This window comes from Sebastes fasciatus, chromosome 16, assembly GCF_043250625.1.
Source record: "Sebastes fasciatus isolate fSebFas1 chromosome 16, fSebFas1.pri, whole genome shotgun sequence".
In the NCBI taxonomy this organism is placed as follows: Eukaryota; Metazoa; Chordata; class Actinopteri; order Perciformes; family Sebastidae; genus Sebastes; species Sebastes fasciatus.
In genome coordinates this window covers 25,477,761-25,500,958 of record NC_133810.1, presented here as the reverse complement: position 1 = coordinate 25,500,958, position 23,198 = coordinate 25,477,761, and the positions used below count along the sequence as shown (strand labels likewise).

The 23,198-nt window shown below is 42.4% G+C and overlaps 1 protein-coding gene across 5 annotated transcripts in view; it reads left to right on the top strand.

Moving 5' to 3' along the window:
- Window positions 1–17,358, top strand: part of dscama (Down syndrome cell adhesion molecule a) — a 116,322-nt gene extending 98,964 nt beyond the window's left edge. For 2 of the 5 annotated variants that reach the window (XM_074610029.1, XM_074610027.1), the window contains 21 exons: window positions 29–125; window positions 310–438; window positions 868–1,035; window positions 1,622–1,692; window positions 2,629–2,872; window positions 3,269–3,415; window positions 6,278–6,433; window positions 6,865–6,998; window positions 7,565–7,718; window positions 8,516–8,633; window positions 9,059–9,222; window positions 9,419–9,517; window positions 9,795–9,983; window positions 10,700–10,990; window positions 11,905–12,081; window positions 12,176–12,206; window positions 12,297–12,412; window positions 12,525–12,683; window positions 13,384–13,581; window positions 13,736–14,038; window positions 15,358–17,358. In XM_074610029.1, coding sequence (XP_074466130.1) covers window positions 29–125; window positions 310–438; window positions 868–1,035; window positions 1,622–1,692; window positions 2,629–2,872; window positions 3,269–3,415; window positions 6,278–6,433; window positions 6,865–6,998; window positions 7,565–7,718; window positions 8,516–8,633; window positions 9,059–9,222; window positions 9,419–9,517; window positions 9,795–9,983; window positions 10,700–10,990; window positions 11,905–12,081; window positions 12,176–12,206; window positions 12,297–12,412; window positions 12,525–12,683; window positions 13,384–13,581; window positions 13,736–14,038; window positions 15,358–15,737 — 3,525 coding nt within the window. In that variant the 3' untranslated portion in view covers window positions 15,738–17,358. The remainder of the gene's footprint in view (window positions 1–28; window positions 126–309; window positions 439–867; window positions 1,036–1,621; window positions 1,693–2,628; window positions 2,873–3,268; window positions 3,416–6,277; window positions 6,434–6,864; window positions 6,999–7,564; window positions 7,719–8,515; window positions 8,634–9,058; window positions 9,223–9,418; window positions 9,518–9,794; window positions 9,984–10,699; window positions 10,991–11,904; window positions 12,082–12,175; window positions 12,207–12,296; window positions 12,413–12,524; window positions 12,684–13,383; window positions 13,582–13,735; window positions 14,039–15,357) is intronic. The other 3 variants (XM_074610030.1, XM_074610028.1, XM_074610031.1) reach the window with 2 other exon arrangements.
- The last annotated feature ends 5,840 nt before the right edge of the window (window positions 17,359–23,198 follow it).

The window sequence follows — 23,198 nt, the reverse complement described above, 5'->3', positions numbered from 1 at the left end:
AATCATTTCATTCGTGTGCATCCATCAGATCATGCCCACAGTGAGGGAGGACTCCGGCTTCTTCTCTTGCCATGCCATCAACTCCTTTGGTGAGGACAGAGGAATCATACAGCTCACAGTGCAAGGTATGACTTCACCTACATCAGCTGCTCAAAGAAAACAAACAAATGCTGTAACAGAACTTTTCAGCCTTCACAAGTATTGCAGATAGAGTAATGGCAAATTGCCAATTACCTGCCATTTACCTGCCGTTTTTTAAGTTCAATAAAACTGAAATAACAAAGTGACGGTAACCCTTGTGTCTTGCAGAGCCCCCGGACCCCCCAGAGGTTGAGATCAGAGAAGTGAAGGACAGGACCATTGCACTGCGTTGGACTATGGGTTTTGATGGCAACAGCCCGATTACAGGCTTTGATATTGAGAGCAAGAACAAATCAGGTACAAGAGGGCTGTCGATGACTTGCCCCAAACTGCATGTGATTATCATAAAGTGAGCATGTCTGTAAAGGGGAGACTTGTGGGTACCCATAGAACCCATTTTCATTCACATATCTTGAGGTCAGAGGTCAAGAGACCCCTTTGAAAATGGCCATGACAGTTTTTCTTGGCCAAAATTGAGCGCAAGTGTGCAGCAATATTTAGCCTCCTTCACAACAAGCTAATATGATAATGTTTGTACTAAAAAATGTACAGCTCTAACATCAAACAAAAAATGATTTCACATAGCACTGGATAAAATGTGCAAGCTTGTAGAGAATCATGTGTTTTGATTGATTATCCCTGCATTCACTTTGTCTCATGCACTTAGCTTTGACTTCTCCCATGACTTTAGCAACCCCAATAAACCTCGCCCTCTCCCCTCTACAGCCTCCTGGGATACCGCTCAGAAGACCAAAGATGTCTCACCTCAGCTCAACCAGGCCACCATCATCGACCTGCACCCCTCCTCCACCTACAACATCCGCATGTTCGCCAAGAACCTGATCGGCAAGAGCGAGGCCAGCAACGAGCTCACCATCACCACCGACGAAGCAGGTGAGAACGAACCGTCTGCGTTGTATTCTGTGCGGAGCTAAATCATGCGCAAATGATTCACATAAATAAATTAAAAAGGGTAAATCTGATACGTTATTATGACACAACAGATCAGAGTAACAAAAACAAGGGGTGGAGAGTGAAAGACGAGAGGCAAAAGGAGGTAAAGGGCCAACTGAGTCAATTCATTAACAGCCTGGTGACATCAGCCCCATTGGCTCTGTTGCATTATTGAACACACGCTGACCCCGCACTAAAAGCAGAAAATTTCAATTAGCAGCCTCAGTAGTAAATGTCACACTACGGTCAATAGACTGAGGCTGGACCCCATCTGCAAATCAGCCCCCCCATCCCTTCATCTCCCCTCTCTGCCACCCCCTATAGAGCACTCATCGTCACCCTCAGCAGCGACCTATAAATACTACCATCACATTTGTTAAAATAGTCTAATCCAGACTCACTTTTTGTTTAGTTTAGGGTTTTGTGCAGAACAATGTTGTTTGCGACAGCTTTCTAAAAAATATTTGAGACAGTTGTTGGACGTGTACAGTTTTATAATATGTACATGTTGGCGATCTGATCTCAGCTCCTGATGGACCACCTCAGGAGGTGCAGCTGGAAGCCCTCTCCTCTCAGAGCATCCGAGTCTCTTGGCGGGTAAGTTAATCCGACCCTGTGGGTTAAAAATGTGTGTATGTTTCCATGAGGTGAGTATGTAGCTGTGTCCAGATAGGTATCAGGGATGACAGCGTTGAAAAATTGCTGTTTGCAAGTCCCCAAATAAATTCAGCGCTGTTATCTCCTCTAAGTCAACGAGTCTTTGAACTCAACATTTAACCTGCTGCTGCTCCAGTTGAGCTGCTCAGCAGCGAGCAGCAGAAGATTGAAGCTGTACTGATCAGCTCCCAGGTGTGACTTTGGTTGGCTGTTCCTGAATAAATTAAAGAACCCTGTGTGTACCTGCAGCATTTGTTGCCATTATCAGTCTTTATTCTCATGTCTGGTGGTTTAGGTGTTATTATTTCCACCATGTGTGCAGACATTTTGGCCTTTGGTCAAGGGAGACATTTCACACGTGGCACCAGAATGCATCTAAATATACAGTATGCCTCAAATGACGACTTTGTTATCACATTTTACTTCCTCTCTCTCATTCTGTGTGAACATGGGAAACCGGGACTGCTGCTTAACAGACAAAAGTGCACATTTTCCCTCAGCTATGCAGCTAGAGAAGACAATTTTGTTGGCTGTGTGGGGTAGTTTTATGCTGGTGTGGAGAGCCCACCGCATGTCATCGCATTATCCAAGATGCATTTTGTTGCCAGATGCTGTCGCATGAGTGAAAAACAAAAGAGGGTGCCTGAGCTGGACTTTTGAAGGTCTCAGAGGAAGAGCACAAACAACATAAATATGTTCCAAGAGTTATTGGCAAATTGGTGTCATTTAAAAGACTGACCTGCTACTTTCTTCATCAGTCTTTGACTAAAATGTTTTAATTTGTCCTGTAAAATGTGGTTCTTTTGCACTTAAGTAAAAAAGAGCAGGGACATTCAACCCCATTGTCTCTAAAAACCTGTGTCATTCCCTCTTCAGGCACCCAAGAAGCACCTCCAGAATGGAGCTATCAGAGGCTACCAGGTGGGCTACAGGGAGTACAGCTCTGGTGGAAACTACCAGTTCAGTGTGATCAGCGTGGAGACCACAGGGGACAATGCAGAGAGCCTTGTGCTGGACAACCTGAAGAAGTTCACCCAGTATGGAGTCGTGGTGCAAGCCAGCAACAGCGCTGGGACAGGGCCCTCTTCCACAGAGGTGGCTGCTACCACGCTGGAAGACGGTAAGATGGGAATAGTTGTGATGATGTAAAGAATATTCTGAATAAAAAACCATAACAAGAACACATGAAAGTAAAGAAGGTGTGATACAACATAATATAAAGACATTTGCTAAAAGGGAACACTAAGGGATACTGCAAAAACCAACAAAGTATTCTTCACAGATATTAGATGTTAGCTGTGTCCTAACAGGAGTGATGCCAACACAACACAGCTGTGAATGAACTGTTCTCAAAGAGGCAGGCAGGCTGGTTTCATTGTGGAGAGATTATTTGTGAGGATATATCACAGCCTAGTGGAGATCAGAGGGTGCTGCCTGCCTCATGTCGTCAATCCTCTAGTTTCTACTGAGAGTCCACTGTTTTAATCGTCTACCTCCTGGTCCTTTTCCCCCTCAGTGCCCAGTCGTCCTCCAGAGAACGTCCAGGCAACGGCCACGTCTCCGGAGGTCATCTCTCTGTCCTGGCTGACCCCTCCCAAAGACGCTCTGAACGGCAACCTGCTGGGTTTCAGAGTCATCTACTGGGCCAACCTGCCTGATGGAGGTACACATTTATATCTGTACTAGAGCTGTCACTCGATTGTAGTATTTAATCGTGATTAATCACATGATTGTCCATAGTTAATCGTGGTTAATCGCAAATTAATCACACTTTTTTTCATCTGTTCAAAAAGTATTTGATACTCTTATCTTCAGGGAAGTGGACAAATATGCTGCTTTATGCAAATGAATGTATATATTTATTATTGGAAATCAATTAGCGACATAAAACAATGACAAATATTGTCCAGAAACCCTCACAGGTACTGCATTTAGCATAAAATATGCTCAAATCATAACATGGCAAACTGCAGCCCAACAGGCAACAACAGCTGTCAGTGTGTCAGTGTGCTGACTTGACTATGACTTGCCCCAAAGTGCATGTCTGTAAAGGGGAGACTCGTGGGTACCCATAGAACCCGTTTTCATTCACATATCTTGTGGTCAGAGGTCAAAGGACCTCCTTCACGACAAGCTAGTATCACATTGTTGGTACCAATGGGTTCCTTAGGTTTTATAGTTTCATGATGCCAGTATCTTCACTCTAACTTTAAAACTGAGGCCGCTACAACCTAAAAATCGCAAGCTACATTAATGTGATAAAGAAATTAGTGGTGTTAAAACAAATTTTCATTAACGCGTTATTATTGCGTTAACTTTGACAGCCCTATTTATTACCAATAAATGTAGAAAACCACTGCTGATTCCCACACAAAGATGACTAGGGAGAGCGACCTTGATGTATCAGTTGGGTCAAACTGAGACATAAATAGTTCATTTGTGTTACATCAGATTTGTTTGTTTGCTTACGTCCAGTCTTGAGTCAGTATTTATTTATCCAGTAATCTCTGCTGAATGCAAAGGTTATGAGTTAAAAATGTGTAATGGATGTTTATATAATGAATAAAACAATAAGGATTGTAAGGATTGCTTATTAGTACGCTATAGCTTACCCAGATGTATTCTGGGTATCTGAGTAACCTCCACTACTGGCCCAAAGTCTGCATGGTCCTGTTGAAGTCAGACAGCATTCCATGCCACCGTTACATGCCAGCTTTATGTCAGTGGGATTGGTTGTGACAGCGTTATTACCTCTGACCCCTGCACTGTCACATCATGTTGGCCTGCCTATAGAACATGGGCGCTCCAGACTTGACAGCCAGGACTAGTTTGCATGGCAACAGTCCGTCGCTCCGTGGATGAATGCTCATAGTTAAATTTCAGTGTTGTTATTTAGTGATGGTTTGGCTTATATAGTGTGTAAATATAACAAATATAATGGTCAACTGCTCACTATTCTATCTATACTACTCAATCGCACACTAGAGGTTCATCAGTATGACAGAATGTAACGTCATTGACCAGCAGAGGGAGACACAAGCCCTTTCTAACAAACAGTGGTGCAGCCTGCAGGTTGTATCAGAGCACCAGTGTTTTTGGAATCAGCTCAGTTTCACAGTGGTTGATGTGTCTTTTTGGCAGGACCGTAGAGGTCCAGTCCTACAAATGCAAAGGTCTGTCACTGTGTGACTGAGTGATGAAGTTACACGATTGGTCGGCCAGGTGTTGGAGTTTCCTCATTGGCCGTTGCCCTTTAAAATTGAAAAGGCGGGAACAGTCCTTTATGCAAATGAGCCCGTCCAGCTCAACGTGTCCAGCTCACGAAACTTGGACCAAGCTGTCAAACTAGGGGATCTAGTTCTAAAATGAAACGAGATTCAGTAGTGGCATAGACTATTCCTCACGTAAAATGTTTTCACAAGTAGATTTTGGTGGATTGTTTAGATGGAATAACAGAAACTTTACGAGCAGGCCGCCATGTTGTTTCCTGTTCGAAACGGCGAGCAGAAAACCAAGGACCCATCACGTGCATTCCACGATAGGATACGTCACCGCTTGCACGGCCAGTTGAGTGGAGCAGCGCGTCCCCTAGTGTCCTCGCTGGACATTATAGACATGATCACTGACTATTTGTATAACAATTTAGCTACAAATCCACAGACTGACGTATATATATACACATACACGGTCCAGCCATACAGTCGATTTTGACCGGGTCTTGTTTAGATAGTAACAGCTCAGGGTTATATTAAGGTTACACTGAATTTTTTCACTTGAGTGGACTGCTACACAGGTATGCTACTCGCAACGATGTAACTTCCAGACGAGGGAACCAGAAGTGCTAAAATGCAAACTCATTCCTGGGTTTTAGGACTCATTCCTGCAGCGCTTTAATGCTTTAATGCTTTAATGCTTTAATTCACGGTTTTGAGTTTCCTGATTTAAAATTGTTGTTTCCATTTTCCATCTAGACAGTATAACTGGATATCAATACAAACACACAGACACAATCATGCATAAATGCGTTTACTGTACTGTAAAATGTCTGCAGTCCTCCAAGTGCGATGGGTATTCCAGGCGTTTAATTGCTCATTAAAAGCCAAAGAAGAAGAGATGCAGCTGGCCTCGTAGATCTCTAGAGAGAAGTGAAAGGAGAGAAAGAAACATTGTTAAGAAGTGATATGGACAGGGAGCGACACAGAGAGACATCAATAATTCAAAGCCTAACAGCTGAGGGTAGCAGGTTGCCAGTCAAGGCCTGCCACCGCAGCAGACCTTGGACGCAGGGTTGTTTAAACTTTGTGATTGAATACGGCATTATATCCAAGGCTGTGCTATGACATCCTTGGGCCTGACATCTACTTTTATGTATGTGATGTGCTGTATAATATACTAGTTACATGTCATATCGCTGCTGGGTTTATTTACAATAAGACACCTGCGTTGGATAAGACCTTTGACCTTAGGTGTCCTCACTAGATTTTTATTTTACTCCCCCCACTCTCTCTTGTTTTCTATCCTTTAGAGCTCGGAGAGATCCGGAACGTGACAACCTCTAAACCCTCTCTGGAGCTGGACGGTCTGGAGAAGTACACCAATTACAGCATCCAGGTGTTGGCCTTCACCAGAGCTGGAGACGGCGTTCGCAGCGAACAGATTTACACCCGCACCAAGGAGGACGGTAGGAAGATTAAGTCACACTCTCCAGATAAAACCACAAGGGCAGCAGACACATTGCACTTGTCAAGGCGAGCTAGTGTGTCTCACTCAAGCTGTTTTACAGATATGCTCAGACTTGAGTTTGACTTGCTGCTGTGGGGCCTCAAGGAATTACAGTACGTCTGATCTTAACATTAAATGGAGAAATGTCAGCTTTGCCAAATTGAGAATATTTTGCAGCAGCGAATGAACCCCTGTGGTAAAAATGAGGCAAGGGAGCAGCAGGGTCTTAAATATGCTTATTAAATGGAGAGCTGTAACTGTACAATATGACGTTTGGCCATCTGTTATCTTGCTTTATTATCAGTGTAAAAAGCACCATAAAAATCTTCTGAGTAATAATATTAGCTTAATGTGGGAAATATATCAACTGGATCATCTCTTTCCTTTTAGTTCCCGGGCCTCCGGCGGGTGTGAAGGCGGCAGCTGCATCAAGCACAGTGGTGTTTGTGTCCTGGCTCCCTCCTCTCAAAGTGAACGGCATCATCAGGAAATACACCGTGTTCTGCTCCAACCCACACCCCACGGTATGAACGCTTAATACGATATTAAATCAGACATTCGGCTCTTTGCCATAATTAAAGTTCCTGTATTAAATCTATGAACAATTTAGCATTTTAATTGGTTGAATTTAAAATGAAGTGATCATTTGCGAGTCGCTCGTGGGTCGTGAACCTACTGAGAATTATCACTGACTCTGCAGCTCGCCCACTGTACACTCCCTGCTCAGCACCAAACAGCAGACAGGCAACGTTAGTGACTAGCCAGTGACCATTGTGGAGATTTTATTCACTAAAAATAGAACTACATAGCTCATTGATGTGATTTTAATAGTTTTTGGACGACAGTGGAACTCTTTCAAACAGAGGAAACGGATATCAGGCTTTGGATACACATACGATACCTGTTTGTAGGGTTCATTAATTGTTGTTTTTTAGTGTGTTTATGGGATTTGTTGACAATAACAAAAAATATAGAATATCACCAGACTTATCCTTTCACATTAAGTTAGCATTTAATGTCAACAGAAAATATAACAGTTTGATCTGTAGCTGCAGAGTTTTGACAGTCCTGAATGTCTTCCCTCGCCCAGGTGAGCAGTGAGTTCGAGGCGGCCCCCGATGTGTTCTTCTACCGCATCCAAAACCTGAGCCGGAACCGTCAGTACAGTATCTGGGTGGTGGCCGTCACCGCTGCAGGCCGCGGAAACGCCAGTGAAATCATCACTGTCAAACCCATATCTGAGGGTAGGTGGAGCTGATCTCTGGTTACAGTTTGATAGTCAGTAAAGCTGAAATACTTGTACTGTACTGTGTTCCACATTTGATCTATAAGCTGGCTGCCAGTTTTGCTGGTAAATAAAAAAACAAAGTGACATGACAGCCTGAAAAAAAGGCAAATGGTGTCCTGATCTACGTGCCTGATGGTTGAAAAACAAGTGCTATGATAACACAAAGGAAGGAAATCACAGCATTCGGCAGCATACGATGTAAAATTATAGTAGTGGGTCCAACTGCTAACTTTTAATATCATTTAAGTAAGTAGGTAAACATTCAAACAGGATCTGTTGTTGGGGATTACCCTACTTCACCCTCTTACCCCAACTCACCTCACCCATGCGGATGTGTGAACAAGTAGCTTATTGCTAGTACGTCCTTATAAGAAGACAGGTAAGAGGAGCATCAGCTGAATGTAAATAACCCTGTGTTTGGCCCTGTCAACACTTTACATGCTTGGTGAGAGCTGATAAGCTGATTGCATATGCTGATAGACCCCATGGTGTCCGGAGTCAGGACCCACAGCTCCTATCAGGACGTTCACATCCTGTCTGAGGTCTAGGTGATGGATGTCCCCTCGTTCCCTGCTCCACTGCTCGGATGGAGAGAGAAACATCATCAGCCTGTGGCCTCTGAGTCTGTATCCCTGACTCAGTGAGCTAAAGGACAACAAAAATGAATAAACTCTTTCTGAAATCATTTAGAAAGCACCTTTTTGTTACTGCATCTCCTTTGCGGGCTGATGAAGCATGTGTGTCTTTTTGCAGCTCCGGCTCGGATCCTGACCTTCAACAGGACAGTAACGACCCCCTGGATGAGGGACATTGTGCTGCCTTGTAAAGCAGTGGGTGATCCATCCCCAACCATCAAGTGGCTGAAGGAGATGTGAGTACAGTACACATGCAAACATACAGTAGATGTTGTTATAGATGAATACAGTACATGTGTATACAGTAGGACTGGCAATTAATTGAAATATTTTAAGTAATAGAACATTTTTTATCAGTTCAAAATGTACCTTAAAGGGAGATTTGCCAAGTATTTAATACTCTTATCAACATGGGAGTGGACAAATATGCTGCTTTATGCAAATGTATGTATATATTTATTATTGGAAATCAATGAACAACACAAAACAATGACAAATATTGTCCAGAAACCCTCACAGGTACTGCATTTAGCATAACAAATATGCCCAATTCATGACATAGCAAACTGCAGCCCAACAGACAACAACGCAACAACTGAACTGAATTTCTATCTTTTGTTGTTTATTGCTAAATAAACGTTTGTTTGTTTATATGTTTCAGCAATGGAACCCCAGCACCTGTTGTGATCGACAGCCGGCGCAGCGTCCATGGTAACGGCAGCCTTGTCATTCGCACGGTGAAAGCAGAGGATTCTGGGAACTACACCTGTGTGGCCAGTAACAGCTTTGGGTCGGACAAGATTGTCCTCAACCTGCAAGTTCAAGGTAAGACACACACAACAAGACTACATTTGAGCCTGCTGCACCTGTGGATTGGTTTTAATACATTTACACACCTTGTTCGCGAACACTCTTTGTGGGATGCAAATACACTTTTCAGTTCTACACATTTTTTCTCCTGAGACTAGTCCTTACTGTATAATCAGTCATTTGTGGGCTTTGTCTGTTTTCTTTGCTTCAGTTCCACCTGACCAGCCTCGCCTCACAGTGACCAAGACAACCACCACCTCAATAACCCTCTCCTGGATCCCTGGAGACAACGGAGGCAGCTCCATAAGAGGTCAGACAGACACAACCCTGTTTGTCTTTTTCACTCTTTTTGTTTCTGTTTTTCTCCTGTTCATTAAAATAATAATCTGTAAAGTCACTATCCATCTCCGAATGAGGTAGCACAGTGGTGACTGAGCCTACCGATGAAGGCCCTTGCATTTGCAGTATTACGAACTGGGTCCCAAAACACACCTACCCGTTACCGTTTACCAACATGGGTGCCGCCAAAGAGAAGAACGAAACGGAGATCTTTGTGATTGTGACTTTAACATTCATTTCATTTCCAGGCTACATCCTGCAGTACTCGGAGGACAACAGCGAGCAGTGGGGTAACTTTGCCATCAGTCCCAGTGAGCGCTCCTATCGGCTGGAGAACCTCAAGTGTGGCACCTGGTACAAGTTCACACTCACAGCCCAGAATGCAGTGGGGCCAGGACGCATCAGTGAGATCATTGAGGCAAAGACCCATGGGAAAGGTATAAACAAACAAGTTTTCTTTTTAGAGGCACATAATACTGGAGTTGATCATTTAAATATTGAGTAAAGTATTTTAACATTAATAACCCTTCCGAGAGGCTTTATTTGTTTTATTTGTTGTTTTTTTCCTCAGTAAGCTTGTAGTGATAAATACAGCATCATTTTCTAATTGTTTAAAATATAATATAACATCCTTCTAAATGGGTAGAAAAACACCTGTTCTGAGAATTAAGTTATATAATAAAGTAATTTCTTTTGACACATATTGTTTGTTTCTTTTCTAATGTAATTGATTATTAAAGGGTTACATTTGACATTTTATTAGAACGGAAATTATTAGAACTAATAGTCAACTTAGAATTATTCATTATAGTTATCGCCTTTTTTCAGGAAAAATACCAAAGATTCACAGGCCACAGCTTCAGTTTTGGTTCCAAATGTGAAAGTTTTCTGGTTTTCTGAGTCTTCTATAATAATAAATTGGGTTTTGGATTGTTTGTCGGACAAAAAAAAAAGAAATTTGAAGACAACACCTTGGATACTGATGTTTTTTTTGTAAATAATCAGCAGATTAATTTATATGGAAAGAATTGTTAGTTTGAACCCTACATTTCTTCTTGTTACTTGTAATTTTCAGTCACCACTAAGCGTGCCTGGTTGCCCTGGCTTCTTACTATCTTAACACACTGAGGCGTTCCTTCCCCTCTCTCTACAGAACCTCAGTACGCTAAAGAACAGGAGCTGTTCACTAGCATCAACGCCACCCGGGTCAAGCTCAACCTGAACGGCTGGAACAATGGCGGATGCCCCATCACCTCCTTCACCTTGGAGTATCGGCCCGTAGACTCGCCGTCGTGGACCACGGCGCAGCGCACCTCCCTCACCAAGAGCTACATCCTGTACGACCTGCAGGAGGCCACCTGGTACGAGCTGCAGATGAAAGTCTACAACAGCGCCGGCTACGCTGAGAAGAGACTCAAGTTTGCAACGCTCAGCTATGACGGCAGTGAGTTAACACACTAGCGGGGGAGGGCACCGTTTCCAACTCATTTCTTCTGCAGAGAACAGAGTCACTGAAATATCTGTAATGTCCTGCTGAAAGTGGCAGTGAAGTTTACCAGCATGATTCAGCGGCAGTTCCAGAACTAGTATAATAGGAGCACTGACGCTCTGACGATTGAACAAGTGGAGAATCTGTTATAAAACACCTCTGTTTCCAGTACCTACTGAGTCTGGCTAACGGTAGTAGTTTGAGGAAAGAGGATTAAATCACCTTTTCTGTTAATGGCAGAGCTCGAGGTGATAGAAGCTCCCTTGATGAATTGGGCAATAAAAAACACATTTCATGGTGACTCCAATGGCTCTAGCTGGTTTTTGTGTCGCTGCTTATGACACCTCCATCACAAGCCTCCTGAATACCACCACATGAGTTAAAGGAACAGTGTGTAGCATTTCAGGGCATCTATTAGTAGAATGGAATATAATATTCATAACAATGTTTTCATTGGTGTATAATCATCTGAAACTAAGAATCATTGTGTTTTTCTTTGGCTGACCCCAATGCTTCGAAGTTTCAAAACTTAGACTGTTGCCGTGGTAATCGACCTCTAAATTAGTATTCGAATGCTTCGTTTTTCTTTTACATAAGTGTTTAATAATAATGTATAAATCCTAAAATAGCTCATGAAATAAGGAATAATCTCACAACATTATTCATAGTCAACATTAAATATTAATTAGCGACTGATGGTCAACTTGTACACAATATGATAGCTGTGATTCAGCAGTTGTCATCCAATGACACAAATTAAATGGCTTTCTTTGTGGGATTCTTGCACCAACACTGTTCTCTTTCATCTTCTTCCATGTGGGTTGAGCACTAGCATCTGTCATAACACACGTCATATGACTTCTGCACAGGTACCATCGCACCTTTGGTGAAGGAACCCAACATTAGCGAGGACCACTCTGGGGGCGGCGAAGGTTTGAAGATGATGGTGACCATCTCCTGTGTGTTGGTGGGCATCGTTGTAATCTTCATCGGGCTCCTGGTGCTGAGGAGGAGGAGGAGGGAGCAGAGGCTCAAGAGGCTCCGAGGTGAGATGAGAGAGGTCATCTAACACGACAGGTTTTAGCCTCTATATCCTCTTATGTGCAGCAAGCAAAATTATGTTTTCTGTTTGTTTTCCAGATGCAAAAAGTTTGGCTGAGATGCTCATGAGGTAAGAATGGTCAACAACTATCTGACTTTAATAAATTCTGACAGGAGTTTCTGAGGATTAAGTTTTTTTGTTTTGTTTTGTGCTCTCCAGTAAAAACACACGTCCAGCAGAGCCAATTAACAAACAGCAACAGACGCTCCGCATGCACATCGACATCCCCAGAGCCCAGCTCCTGATCGAGGAGAGAGACACCATGGAAACTGTTGGTAAGCTCACCGCTGTGTTTACCGCTGCCGTATAAGAAACTGCAAAGTAGTGCATACAGCAACAGAACCCGGTTATTGTAGTGCTAAGCTTGTTTTTGTTGCCGTCCCACAGACGACAGGTCCACTGTGTTACTGACCGATAACGACTTCGGGGAGACCCAGAAACAGAAGTCATCCACAGTCACCCACACAGTCCACTACCAGTCCCTGTCCCAGGCCACCGGTCCATTGGTAGACGTGTCGGATGCCAGACCAGGAACCAGTAAGTCCAGTACGGACGATTTATTTAAAACTTCATAAAATATGTTTTTTTTCTGCCGGTTGTTTTTCCTTTAGTTATTTTGTATTTTTCTTCCATTGATATGCCTTTTGTTTTCCTCCGAATGCTTTGGTAGTGTAGCAAAGCCTGCGAGCTAGTTCAGGCAACTCGAGTCACCACCACACTCACATGATGTACTCTTAACACTGCAACATATCCGACATTGGTATCATGTACTTAAAGGTGCAGTTTTCTCGTAAACAAACATTTCAAAAACAATTTCCTTCCTAAAAAAAGAACATTTGCAAAGCCAAGTTTTATTTGATGTCCTGCATTGTTTACTAGCTTTCTGTCTTCCTTTTCTTCACTGCCTTTGCTGGCACATTGCTGCATATCTTGGAGCATTACAGCCATTTTTATATAAATATTATCTACACTCACATAAGAAATAATTCCACAGGAGATGACTGTCTGAACTGTTGCACGATAGCCTTCAACTTTCTCCCATGACAGTGGATATATCATTTCTAATAGAAAAATCGATTCTTCTGGCATGTATGAAATGAAGGAGGTAAACAGAGTTGCTCCGATACCAATGCCAGTATCGGGAATGCGTCCGATACTGCCCAAAATTCGGGATTGGGTATCAGCAAGTAAAAACGCCCTTCCCATGCGTTGCATAAACACCCTGCATTCTCCTCCTCATTCTCAGACCCTACAGCTCGCCGCACAGCCAAAGCCGGCCCTGCTGCTCGCAACCGCTACGCCAGCCAGTGGACCCTGAACCGCCCACACCCCCCTGTCTCCTCCCACACTCTCAGCACTGACTGGAGGCTGCCCACCCCCAGAGTCGCAGGCTCCGTTGACAAGGAGAGTGACAGCTACAGCGTCAGCCCATCTCAGGACACAGGTAAGCGACATATCTGGAAAACAGATGCTTTAACAGTATAACACAACTCGTCATCTCTAACGACAAAACAGTAACTTTAACAAAGTGACATCCCAACAATTCTGCCACTAACTCTTAACACTAATCCCTCCACTAACCCCCGGCCCGTGTCTAGACCGAGCGCGGAGCAGCATGGTGTCAACCGAGAGCGCGTCCTCCACCTACGAGGAGCTCGCCAGAGCCTACGAGCACGCCAAGATGGAGGAGCAGCTCCGCCACGCCAAATTCACCATCACCGAATGCTTCATCTCTGACACTTCCTCAGAGCAGATGACGGCGGGCACCAACGACTACACCGACAGCCTGACCTCCAGCACGCCGTCCGAATCAGGCATCTGCCGCTTCACTGCTTCCCCGCCCAAGCCTCAGGACGTCAGCCGGGTCATGAACATGGCCGTGCCCAAGGCCCACAGACCGGGTGAGGCCACAGATCTGTCTCGGCCTGAACCCCGACGGCATGCTAACCTTTAATTACACCTGGCCTCATTATGGTGCTGATAACACTAATTCCTAAACTTCAACTTCCTGTCTAATACTGATACCCAACCATTAACTGTGATCTAACACCGACAGTGAATCCAGATGAAGTGTTGCAAAATTTATTCAAGTGGATGATTGTCTCAGTTAAGTTCAGTTTAAAAGTCTTCATTAAGAGAGAAACTGGGGAACCATTAAATCAAAAATCCAATCTGAGTTAAATACATAGGACTATTAAGACCATTAATATTTCACACCGCTGACTAAAAAGTCCTGAGAATTCATTTCAAATCTTGCAAATCTAAGCCAGGAAACTATGGAACAAAGTCAATTTGATTTCTTTTGCCAACATGAATGATCAAGGTTTTACACCGAAATAGATGCTAATGAGACGCTGCATCCAGACCAGATCATTTTAGATGCAGCATCCAACAGTAACCACTCTCGGAGAGGCAGATCCAACATCTTCTACAGAGGATATTAAATCCTAGCCATAGTCATATAATAGCGATATTGTAACAGTGAGTCAACAGTGACAGGGGATGAAGGTCGAGGGTGAGATCTTACAGTTAAATTAGATGAGGTCGGTGTCAGAGCAAGGACACAAGAGGACAGCTTTAATGTCTGTGTGATCACACTGATTAAACTCTGTTGATTTATTGCGTTGATAAACTGACAAAGCTGTATTTTCATCACCTATGAAGGTGAGTAAATATGGAGGACGGAACTGGCCAAAATACAAAATAAATGAATAAATAATTAAATGACTCAATAAATAAATAAACATGTTATTAAATGTAGCAAAAATAATATTAAAAATATGTTTATTCGATTTTTTTATTTATTAATAAATTGATAAAATTTGAAATAAATTGATATTTTGATTTTGATTTGCTTCTTTATTTTTTTTAATTTTTTTTTATTCCTTTATGTCACATTTTATCAATTAATTAACTTCTACATTTCATTTTAATATTATTTTTGCTACATTTAATGACATTTATTTATTTATTGAGTCATTTATTTATTTTTTCATTCATTTATTTTTGGTAGGCTCTTTCCTCCATAAGTAAAAACAAACACATGGAGGCATCTCCAGTTGGCTTGCTACAGCTACTTGATATTTATAACTGTTTAATGCTATTTGAATTCTTACATTTAAGGTTGAAGTTAATAAATCAAATATGTTGGATAGTTGAGGTGTCATTGGACAGGAATGTTTCTCCTGTACCTAACTCTGATCTGTGTGTTGTCCTGCAGGGGGCGAGTTGGTTCACCTTCCTCCGTACCTGCGCATGGACTTCCTGTTAAACCGAGGCATGTCCTGCTCGGGGTCATCCAGGGGGACAGCTAGTGGGGAGCGAGCGGCGATGGGCCAGGCCTGTCTGGAGCCCCAGAAGAGTCGCTCGCTGAAGCGGCCCTCTCGCATGGCGCCGCCGACGCCCACAGAGGCCCCTCAGGCCAGCAGGGAACCAGTGGCCCAGTGGCAGCCCGGCTCTGCGGCCACACTCCCCCACAGAGAGGGCTCGGAGCTGGCCCAGGCCGCCAAGCTCAGCACCTCCCAGGAGTCCCTGCTGGACTCGCGAGGACATCTCAAACAGAGCAACAACCCCTACGCAAAGTCCTACACGCTGGTATAACAGCAGGGGCACCTAGGGCGGGACTAGAACTCACTCTAACACTGGACTTAACACTCAAGTGCAGTAAACTGACTTTCACCACGCAGTTCTGTATATATGCCCCCCCCTCCAAGGGCGGGGTCACTTTTACTAATCTCCTTTTATTTATTTTAGAGCTTTCTTTTATCTCTTGTTTGTATTTCTTTTTTTTTGTTTCACTTGAGAAAAAATTCACTCATCGGAAACGACTCCAGCCGGAGTTTTGCCAAACTAATTGAGTAACGAGGGAGCATTATTTATTCTTAATTATTGTTAATTCTTTATAATTAATCAGTGATTATTAATTGTTAGTTGCCAGCTATTAATGATCATTAATTATTGATTACCAAATGATCTATTATCACCACAATGTTTTCATAAGAACCCGGACATCTTTTTCTTTTTTTTCTTTTTTTTTTCTGGAGTGGATAGATGACGATTTGGAGTCATTTTTTTCCTATGGAATATCCTTCTGAAACACTGAATGAAACTCGGGAGAAATCTTGGAATGAAAGCAATTGACACCAGTCCAAACTTTTCAGCTGCTCTCAAATTGTTACTTTTTTTGAAGAAAAAAAAAATCTATTTCCTATGGATGCATGGGGACTGACCAATTAAAAAGACAATGAGGATTACGATCGTGGCTGGACAGCCCAGTCGAGCATTTTGTCACACTATGAAATGATCCAATGTGAAGATTTATTATTCTTATTACTATAAATATATATATAAAAAGAGAAATCACTTTTATTTGTGGATATTACAGGGAAGAATTGATTTGGTTAATAAAGTCCTTAGTCATGTTTGCACATATCTCGTTTTAATTAGGAAATGGAGTCTCTGTTGATCTTTCTCTGTGTCCCATTCTCTGATGGTGCAATATGAAAAAAGATATGAAAAGTATATGAAAACTATTGCTCTATACTGTACTGTAATGATGAAAAATAACTATGTTGTGAGTATACTTACAGGGCCGGACACACTCCAGCTATGTATTCAGGTGTAGTTTACCACTGCTTGTTTGCCAGGGTGGTAAATGATGTTAGCTAGAATAGGGAGGGTTTAGAATGGTTTGCACTTCACAACACCCCGACTCAAGTGTGTCCAGATAGATCCCCTTACTCTCAGTGCACTAGGTAGAGTCTTCAGGGCTCTCTCTCTCCTCAGTAGATTTACTGTTGCTGCATTGCAGTGATGCTCCTCTACAGGGAAAAAAAAAAAAAACGTGAGACAATCCAGCAGAATCCCCCCTTCAAACCAAACCTATAATGTCTATGGGAAATATCTAAAAAAAAAAAAATGTGGATATACGTAAGAAGCTGTTTTTTGTTCCTGTCTACCCTGGCCCATTTCTGTTCTTTCTGTTTCTTTGAGTTAGCCTGAAGGGAGAAGAGTTTGATCCAAAATGCTGTGAGGTCATTATGTCAGTTTCTATGATTAGTTTCTATGATTAACTGTCTTCATTATGATTATACATTTTAACGAGAAAAAAAATGTCACTTTTTATTTTTAACATGAGTGTTCACCATGGTGGCACTGGAATAAAGAGAAACTAACACAAAGTTCAAATTTGATTAATAAAATGGCTGTTCCCCAAAGTGTCCTCCACGGGTTTGACATGAGTGACTGGTGGTGGTGTGGAGAGGAAGCACGGAGAGCGGGTCGGGGCTCTGCTCTCTGGCCGCGAATCTTCGCCTTATTTTCATTCTGACAGCGGTGAGACGTCCTAAACGTAGTCAGCAGTGTCTCAGCAATGAGGTATTTTTTAATGCTGGCCAGTCAGATCATCTTCTGTGATTCTGTAGCGTCCGTGCCTGCAGGTGGCAGCGGTGTGAAGACTTACGTTGCTCACTAATCCATCCTCTTCCATTAACTTTCATCCCAAATCTTTGCAGCCAACATCAGCCTGCTGTGTGAAGAGGGCAACCTGGAAACGGCCTCTCTGTGAGGTTACAGCAATCTGACATCTTTAACCCTCGGAGACCCACAATAGTTCCGTTGTTGTATTTTTTTTTTTAGTGGAGTACAGGGGGTCTTTTAGAGGAGATAGCAGGTCAACAGTAGATGTCATATAGAAGTGGTGTACATCATCTGAAAGCTGGGAACCTGAAGATTAATTTGAGATCCAGCTCAGCACTGTGTCAAATTGTTCTAGTCATAAATCAGAAATAAACATGAATTCATTAATCAATTAAAATATATTATGAAAGTGTATAATCGTACATCATGATAGAAGTATATGATGACCATTCGCATGCTATTATGTCTCATAAGTTGTTGCAGCAATTTTGGGGTTGATACCATTTGTTACACAGATTTGGTGATAAAATTTAACAATTTTTTACCACTCAATAATTGATAATCCCTCCAAAATACCACATTAAGACACCAAGACCTTGAGGAACGACATAGAAAAAGTCATGCTGTGATTTGATATCTGCATTTCTGCAGGAATTGCATTTTTGGCGAGCACTTCTGTTTTGGAAACTGCTCAGAAACTCCCTTATTGTCAATCTACCTAGCCATCCATCTTCTGAATGCTCCAGGTCTATAGTTTGTGGCTGTAAAGTTTCATGAGGCTGTGATTATCCTAGAGGTCACCCCACCACACTCATTCTATACAGGGAGGTCAAATAAAAAATAAATGGTCTCACTACAATGAAATGGTTACTATGGGAACTAACATCATCCTACATGAATTCAATTGGGCTCATTGGATCCACAAGAGTCTCAGCTTTACAGTGATACCCAATTTATGTAATTCCAAGACTGTTTGGGGACCCCAGTATGCAGAAATATTCAAACACATAATAGGTAAAAATAACACATTAATGCTGCATTCAATAAACTGCGTGTTTTTGCCTCCATTATCATAAAGTTGGCATGTCTGTAAAGGGGAGACTCGTGGGTACCCATAGAACCCATTTTGATTCACATATCTTGAGGTGAAAGGTCAAGGATCCCCTTTGAATATGGCCATGCCAGTTTTTCCTCGCCAAAATGTAGCTTAACTTTGGAGCGTTATGTAGCCTCCTTCCCAGCAAGCTGGTATGCCATGGTACCAATGGATTCCTTAAGTCTTCTAGTTTCATATGATATCGGTACACTTCACTCTAGCTCTAAAACTGAATCTGGTACGGCCTCTGAAAGACAGTAAAGTCAAAATAATAAAGGATCCAGGCAGTCTAAAGTTAACAAACTCAAAAGAAAACACATTTTAAAAACACTTAGTGGTGATGCAGTTTGCATTTATGAGACATTTTGTTGTTTTTCTCCCCACCAATAATTTCTTCCCGGTGCATGCTGGGATAAGCTCCAGCCCTCTTAACCCGCAAGAAGCAGGTGAAGAAAATGAATGAAAAACTGAGCTAGTTTGGACAACACAAACTGAGAAATCAGTCTCCACACCGACACCAACGAAGCCTCAAAGGACCAGAATGTGATGCAGATAGAGACATGTTGTATTATTATATGGGATGCAGCTATAAATAGGAGCTGTCTCCCAAAGCCACAGTACACACTTCTTCTAAGCAGCAGAGTCTGTAGTGTATTCACACCCTCGTGATCGCTCGTAGTGACGGCAGCTGTCAAAAACACTAACAGAAAGCCTAGAATTTTACTTTATCCATTTTAAATAAACACTCCTCTGTGTCTATTATCTACGTCAACCAGTAACATAAAAGTTACTACGAGTATGCGTATACATTTGGCTGAATGTCACCAGATAATACTGTCACTTGTTAAACGGAAACACACATGTACATTGAGGAACATGTGGAAGCCTGAGGAGCAGGAGGAAGAAGTTCAGCCATCATTCTCAAGCGTATATTGAAATGTGTTTTGTGTGAGAGTGAGTGTCTGTGTCTGGTGAGGATCTTTGTTTCCCATATAGGTGCTCTCTCTCTCTAACTGGCTGGAGGTGTGGGTTCGGTCTGGGGGTGTGTCGGCTGCTGATTGGTCCAACCATCTCTGCAGTCTAAAAAAGCTCAGGTGCCCAGCAATCTGAAATCAGCCTTGTTCTGTCCTCAGCCTCCAAACATTTGTGTTAAAGCTGTGATCTAGAGTTGAATCAGTAGCCTTAGTGCCCTAGTTGGCTTCCTAATTGTGTAACTTGTTGTAAGTTTTCTTTGTTGCTAAAGATAGAACTTCAGTGGTTGGGGTGAACTGCTATTTTTTTCTTTTATAATCTTTTCTCCTGTTTCTGCTGTATCCTAGGGAGCCAGATTCAGTAACTGTCATTTTGTCTGCTTTATTTGGTTTAGGGTTAGTCAAATAAATTGTTTTGTTTGTTGTTTGGGCCTTTGTTCACCCTTAGTTATATTGTTTCATTTTATTGTTTAACTTGATTTTTAGTGATAAATCTTTTTTACTAAACTTAAAATTTAGTCCTGCGAATGTAGTTTGGGGACCAGAGAGGGAACGTCCTTTTATACTTCTATTTTTGCGCTCCTACCCCCCCTAGACGGGGGCGTAACAGGCCCCTTGTCACCCTACTGTACCCATAACAAGGCCTACTGGTGAAAGACTCTTTTCAACTGTCAGTTGGATAAAAACTGGCATCAGGACATCACATCAGACTGAACTCTTTGTCCCTGCTCACCTTTTAAAGGGACTATGAAGTCATTTCAGACTATGAAGTCATTTCAGTGTTCAACACCAAGCCCCATCATCTCCTTCTGGAATCATCAAAAGTAAGCCAATTTACAATTCAGGACTAATGGCCTATTTCATTATTATTGTTGATTGGGTATAGTTTATGTTCGGTGTACAATTTGATTTTATGCTGATGTTGCTGCCAGCTGTGTGTGTGAATATTTGGCCGCCGTGGTAGGCTATGTTAAATTGTATTTTTTAACGTTAATGCATATGCTTGATTAAACTGTGTGTGTGAATATGTGGCCGCTGTGCCGTGCCAGGCTACGCTATGTGCTGTTTGTTTGTCTCGTTGGATCAGAATCAGCTTGATTGTCCAGGTATGAGTAGACCTACACACATAAAGGCTACCAGGAATTTTGACTCTGGTTATTTTGCTCTCATTGTACGATGGAAATAGAAATGCAGCTAAAAACAATAAGGTCAACAAAGCTGAACGAGAGTGAAGTGTCAGGTGCCTGTAACATTACCTCTGATGATGATGTATAAGGTTTGTAGGATTAAACTGTGGTGCATGGCTTATTTTGGTTGACATGTGCCTTTCAGAATCTTAGAAGTAGATTTTAGTTTGGTCTTGGACAGGACAGGCCCACCTGATTTTTCTCTGTGCCCACCTTCACTGTGATTTCTGCCTACGCCACTGCCCTGAACACACGATTCAATGCCTGTATGGTGTAGAAAGAAATTGAAACACTTGACATCATGGATAGCAAATTATTTATGTAAATGGTGAAAATGCAGTAAAATAATTTGTAAATGTTGACAAAACCTTTCAAGATTTGAGTTGTTGAGTTGTTCCGATTTAAGGGGGCATGAATTTTACCAGTTGGGAACTTGTATTTCCGATTATTCCGATGCCATATGTATGCAGCACAAATGCCCTATCTCGCCATGTTAGTGAAAGTGAAACAGCATTGCCACATGTGTCAACAAATGGAGCTGTGATTAGGGATATTTGATACATCACACATCTGAAAAGACCTGCATGTACAAATTAACAGACAAACCGAACTGAAAACATAACCTCCTTGGCAGAGGTAACTAACCGTATGTTGTCCTGATGTTAGCAGATGCGTTTTCTTGTTGGAAATGTGATCAAGAGTGACGGGTTGTGTGTGGGTTTTGGCAGCCAGCTGCTGTCCCCTCTTACCAGTGCTGCGTACCGGCACTGACTCTTTTAGAGGCACGGAGTACCGGACCGTACTGGCCTACTTTCACCCCTGGTCTTAGACCATTAGGATAACATGAATTGTGAAAATAGGCGTAGTTCACCTTTAATAAAGTCACCATCACCACTATCTTATACTAAATCTTACCATAGGTGTAAAATGTGTAGTTTGAGCACTATACAGAATTCCTTCCTAAACTGGTTTACTAATTGATGACTTTCCAGCCTGCCACCCTGAAGCTTCGGCCTGAGCCTCACACGTCTTGGCAGCTATATTGCTTCCATGGTCTTATATCAGGAGACAGGGGGGGTTAGTAGAAGGAAGCATTACTCAGCATGACAACTATGTCTGCCATCCACCTCTGAAGTCCACAACAAATTAAGCGTGGTAACAGATTTACTTGCCGCCACACTTGGCGCTTCATAACTGATGTCGTAAATAAGGTTGAGGCGCAGTGAATTCTTCCCTCTGATCAGCCTGAGAAATATGAAGCTGTCGCTGGCAGCGCTGCATGGGGAAATGACTGTGAAAATGTAATAAACACGGGTGTATGTCCTAGGGCAGAACTGGAGCATTGAACACTGTGCCGTCCTGAACAGTTTGCAGCAGACAGCTGGTGTTGTTTGAGTTCCATGTGTTGGATTCAAAGAACTTTTCTCCGATCAAATTCATTTGTTGGATTATTGACAGAGGGGCAGTGATTTGATCTGATGTGGCACTGAGTAATCTCTACAATGAAGTACTGTATGATCTGTTCATCCTCACAAATTCAGCCTGGTTATAAATTCACTAGGGCTGTCAATTGATTAAAATAGTTCATGGCAAGCTGCAGTGGGTAGAATTGGAGAAAATATGATTTTAAAAAAACGTTATTTTTATAAAACAGTCACTATATCCTGACAGTATCATTGTCTTCTGTGTCCTCTGGTGTCCTCCGGTGCTCCTAAAGGCATCTGCAAGATTTCACAGACTGGAGGAAAACAACCAATCGGAGCAGAGTTGGAGCCTGCTGTCTCTGAGCAGCTGTCAATCACTCACGAACTCCGGTCAAACTAGGCAGCGCTGATCACATATGAATTAATATTATGTTACTGTAATGTCTATTTCTCGCATAAAATATTTTCAGAAACATCTTGTCGTGCACTGCTTAGCTGTAAAATGAGAACATGTGTGATCGATTTACCTCTGCCTGCTACGTCGGTTACCTGCTTTTGTTTGTTTGGCTGAATAGTTGTTTAAATCGGTCAAATCTACTGGGAGAAATTGAAAGGTAAAGTGGCGCTCTTTTTTGGCCAAATGATCAAAAGAAACAGTTACTAACGTGCTCAGGCCTGAAAGCTCTAGCAGCCAGCTGGACTGTGTGTAAAGTTACGCCGACACAGTGTTAAGTTCATTAACCAAAACTATGACAAAATATGTCCGTCAACGTCCTTGTTTTCCGTGATTAAGACGAGATGATGACGAGACGGCACCAATGTCATTAACTGTCTCACACTTCAGTCCTGACAAGTGTGCTACTATAATGCATAAAGTTGGCGGTTTGCGGATCAGTCGGGTGGTTGAGTAACCGCATATTTTTACATGTTGTGTGGGCGGATTGGCTGTCATAACGGACCGGTGG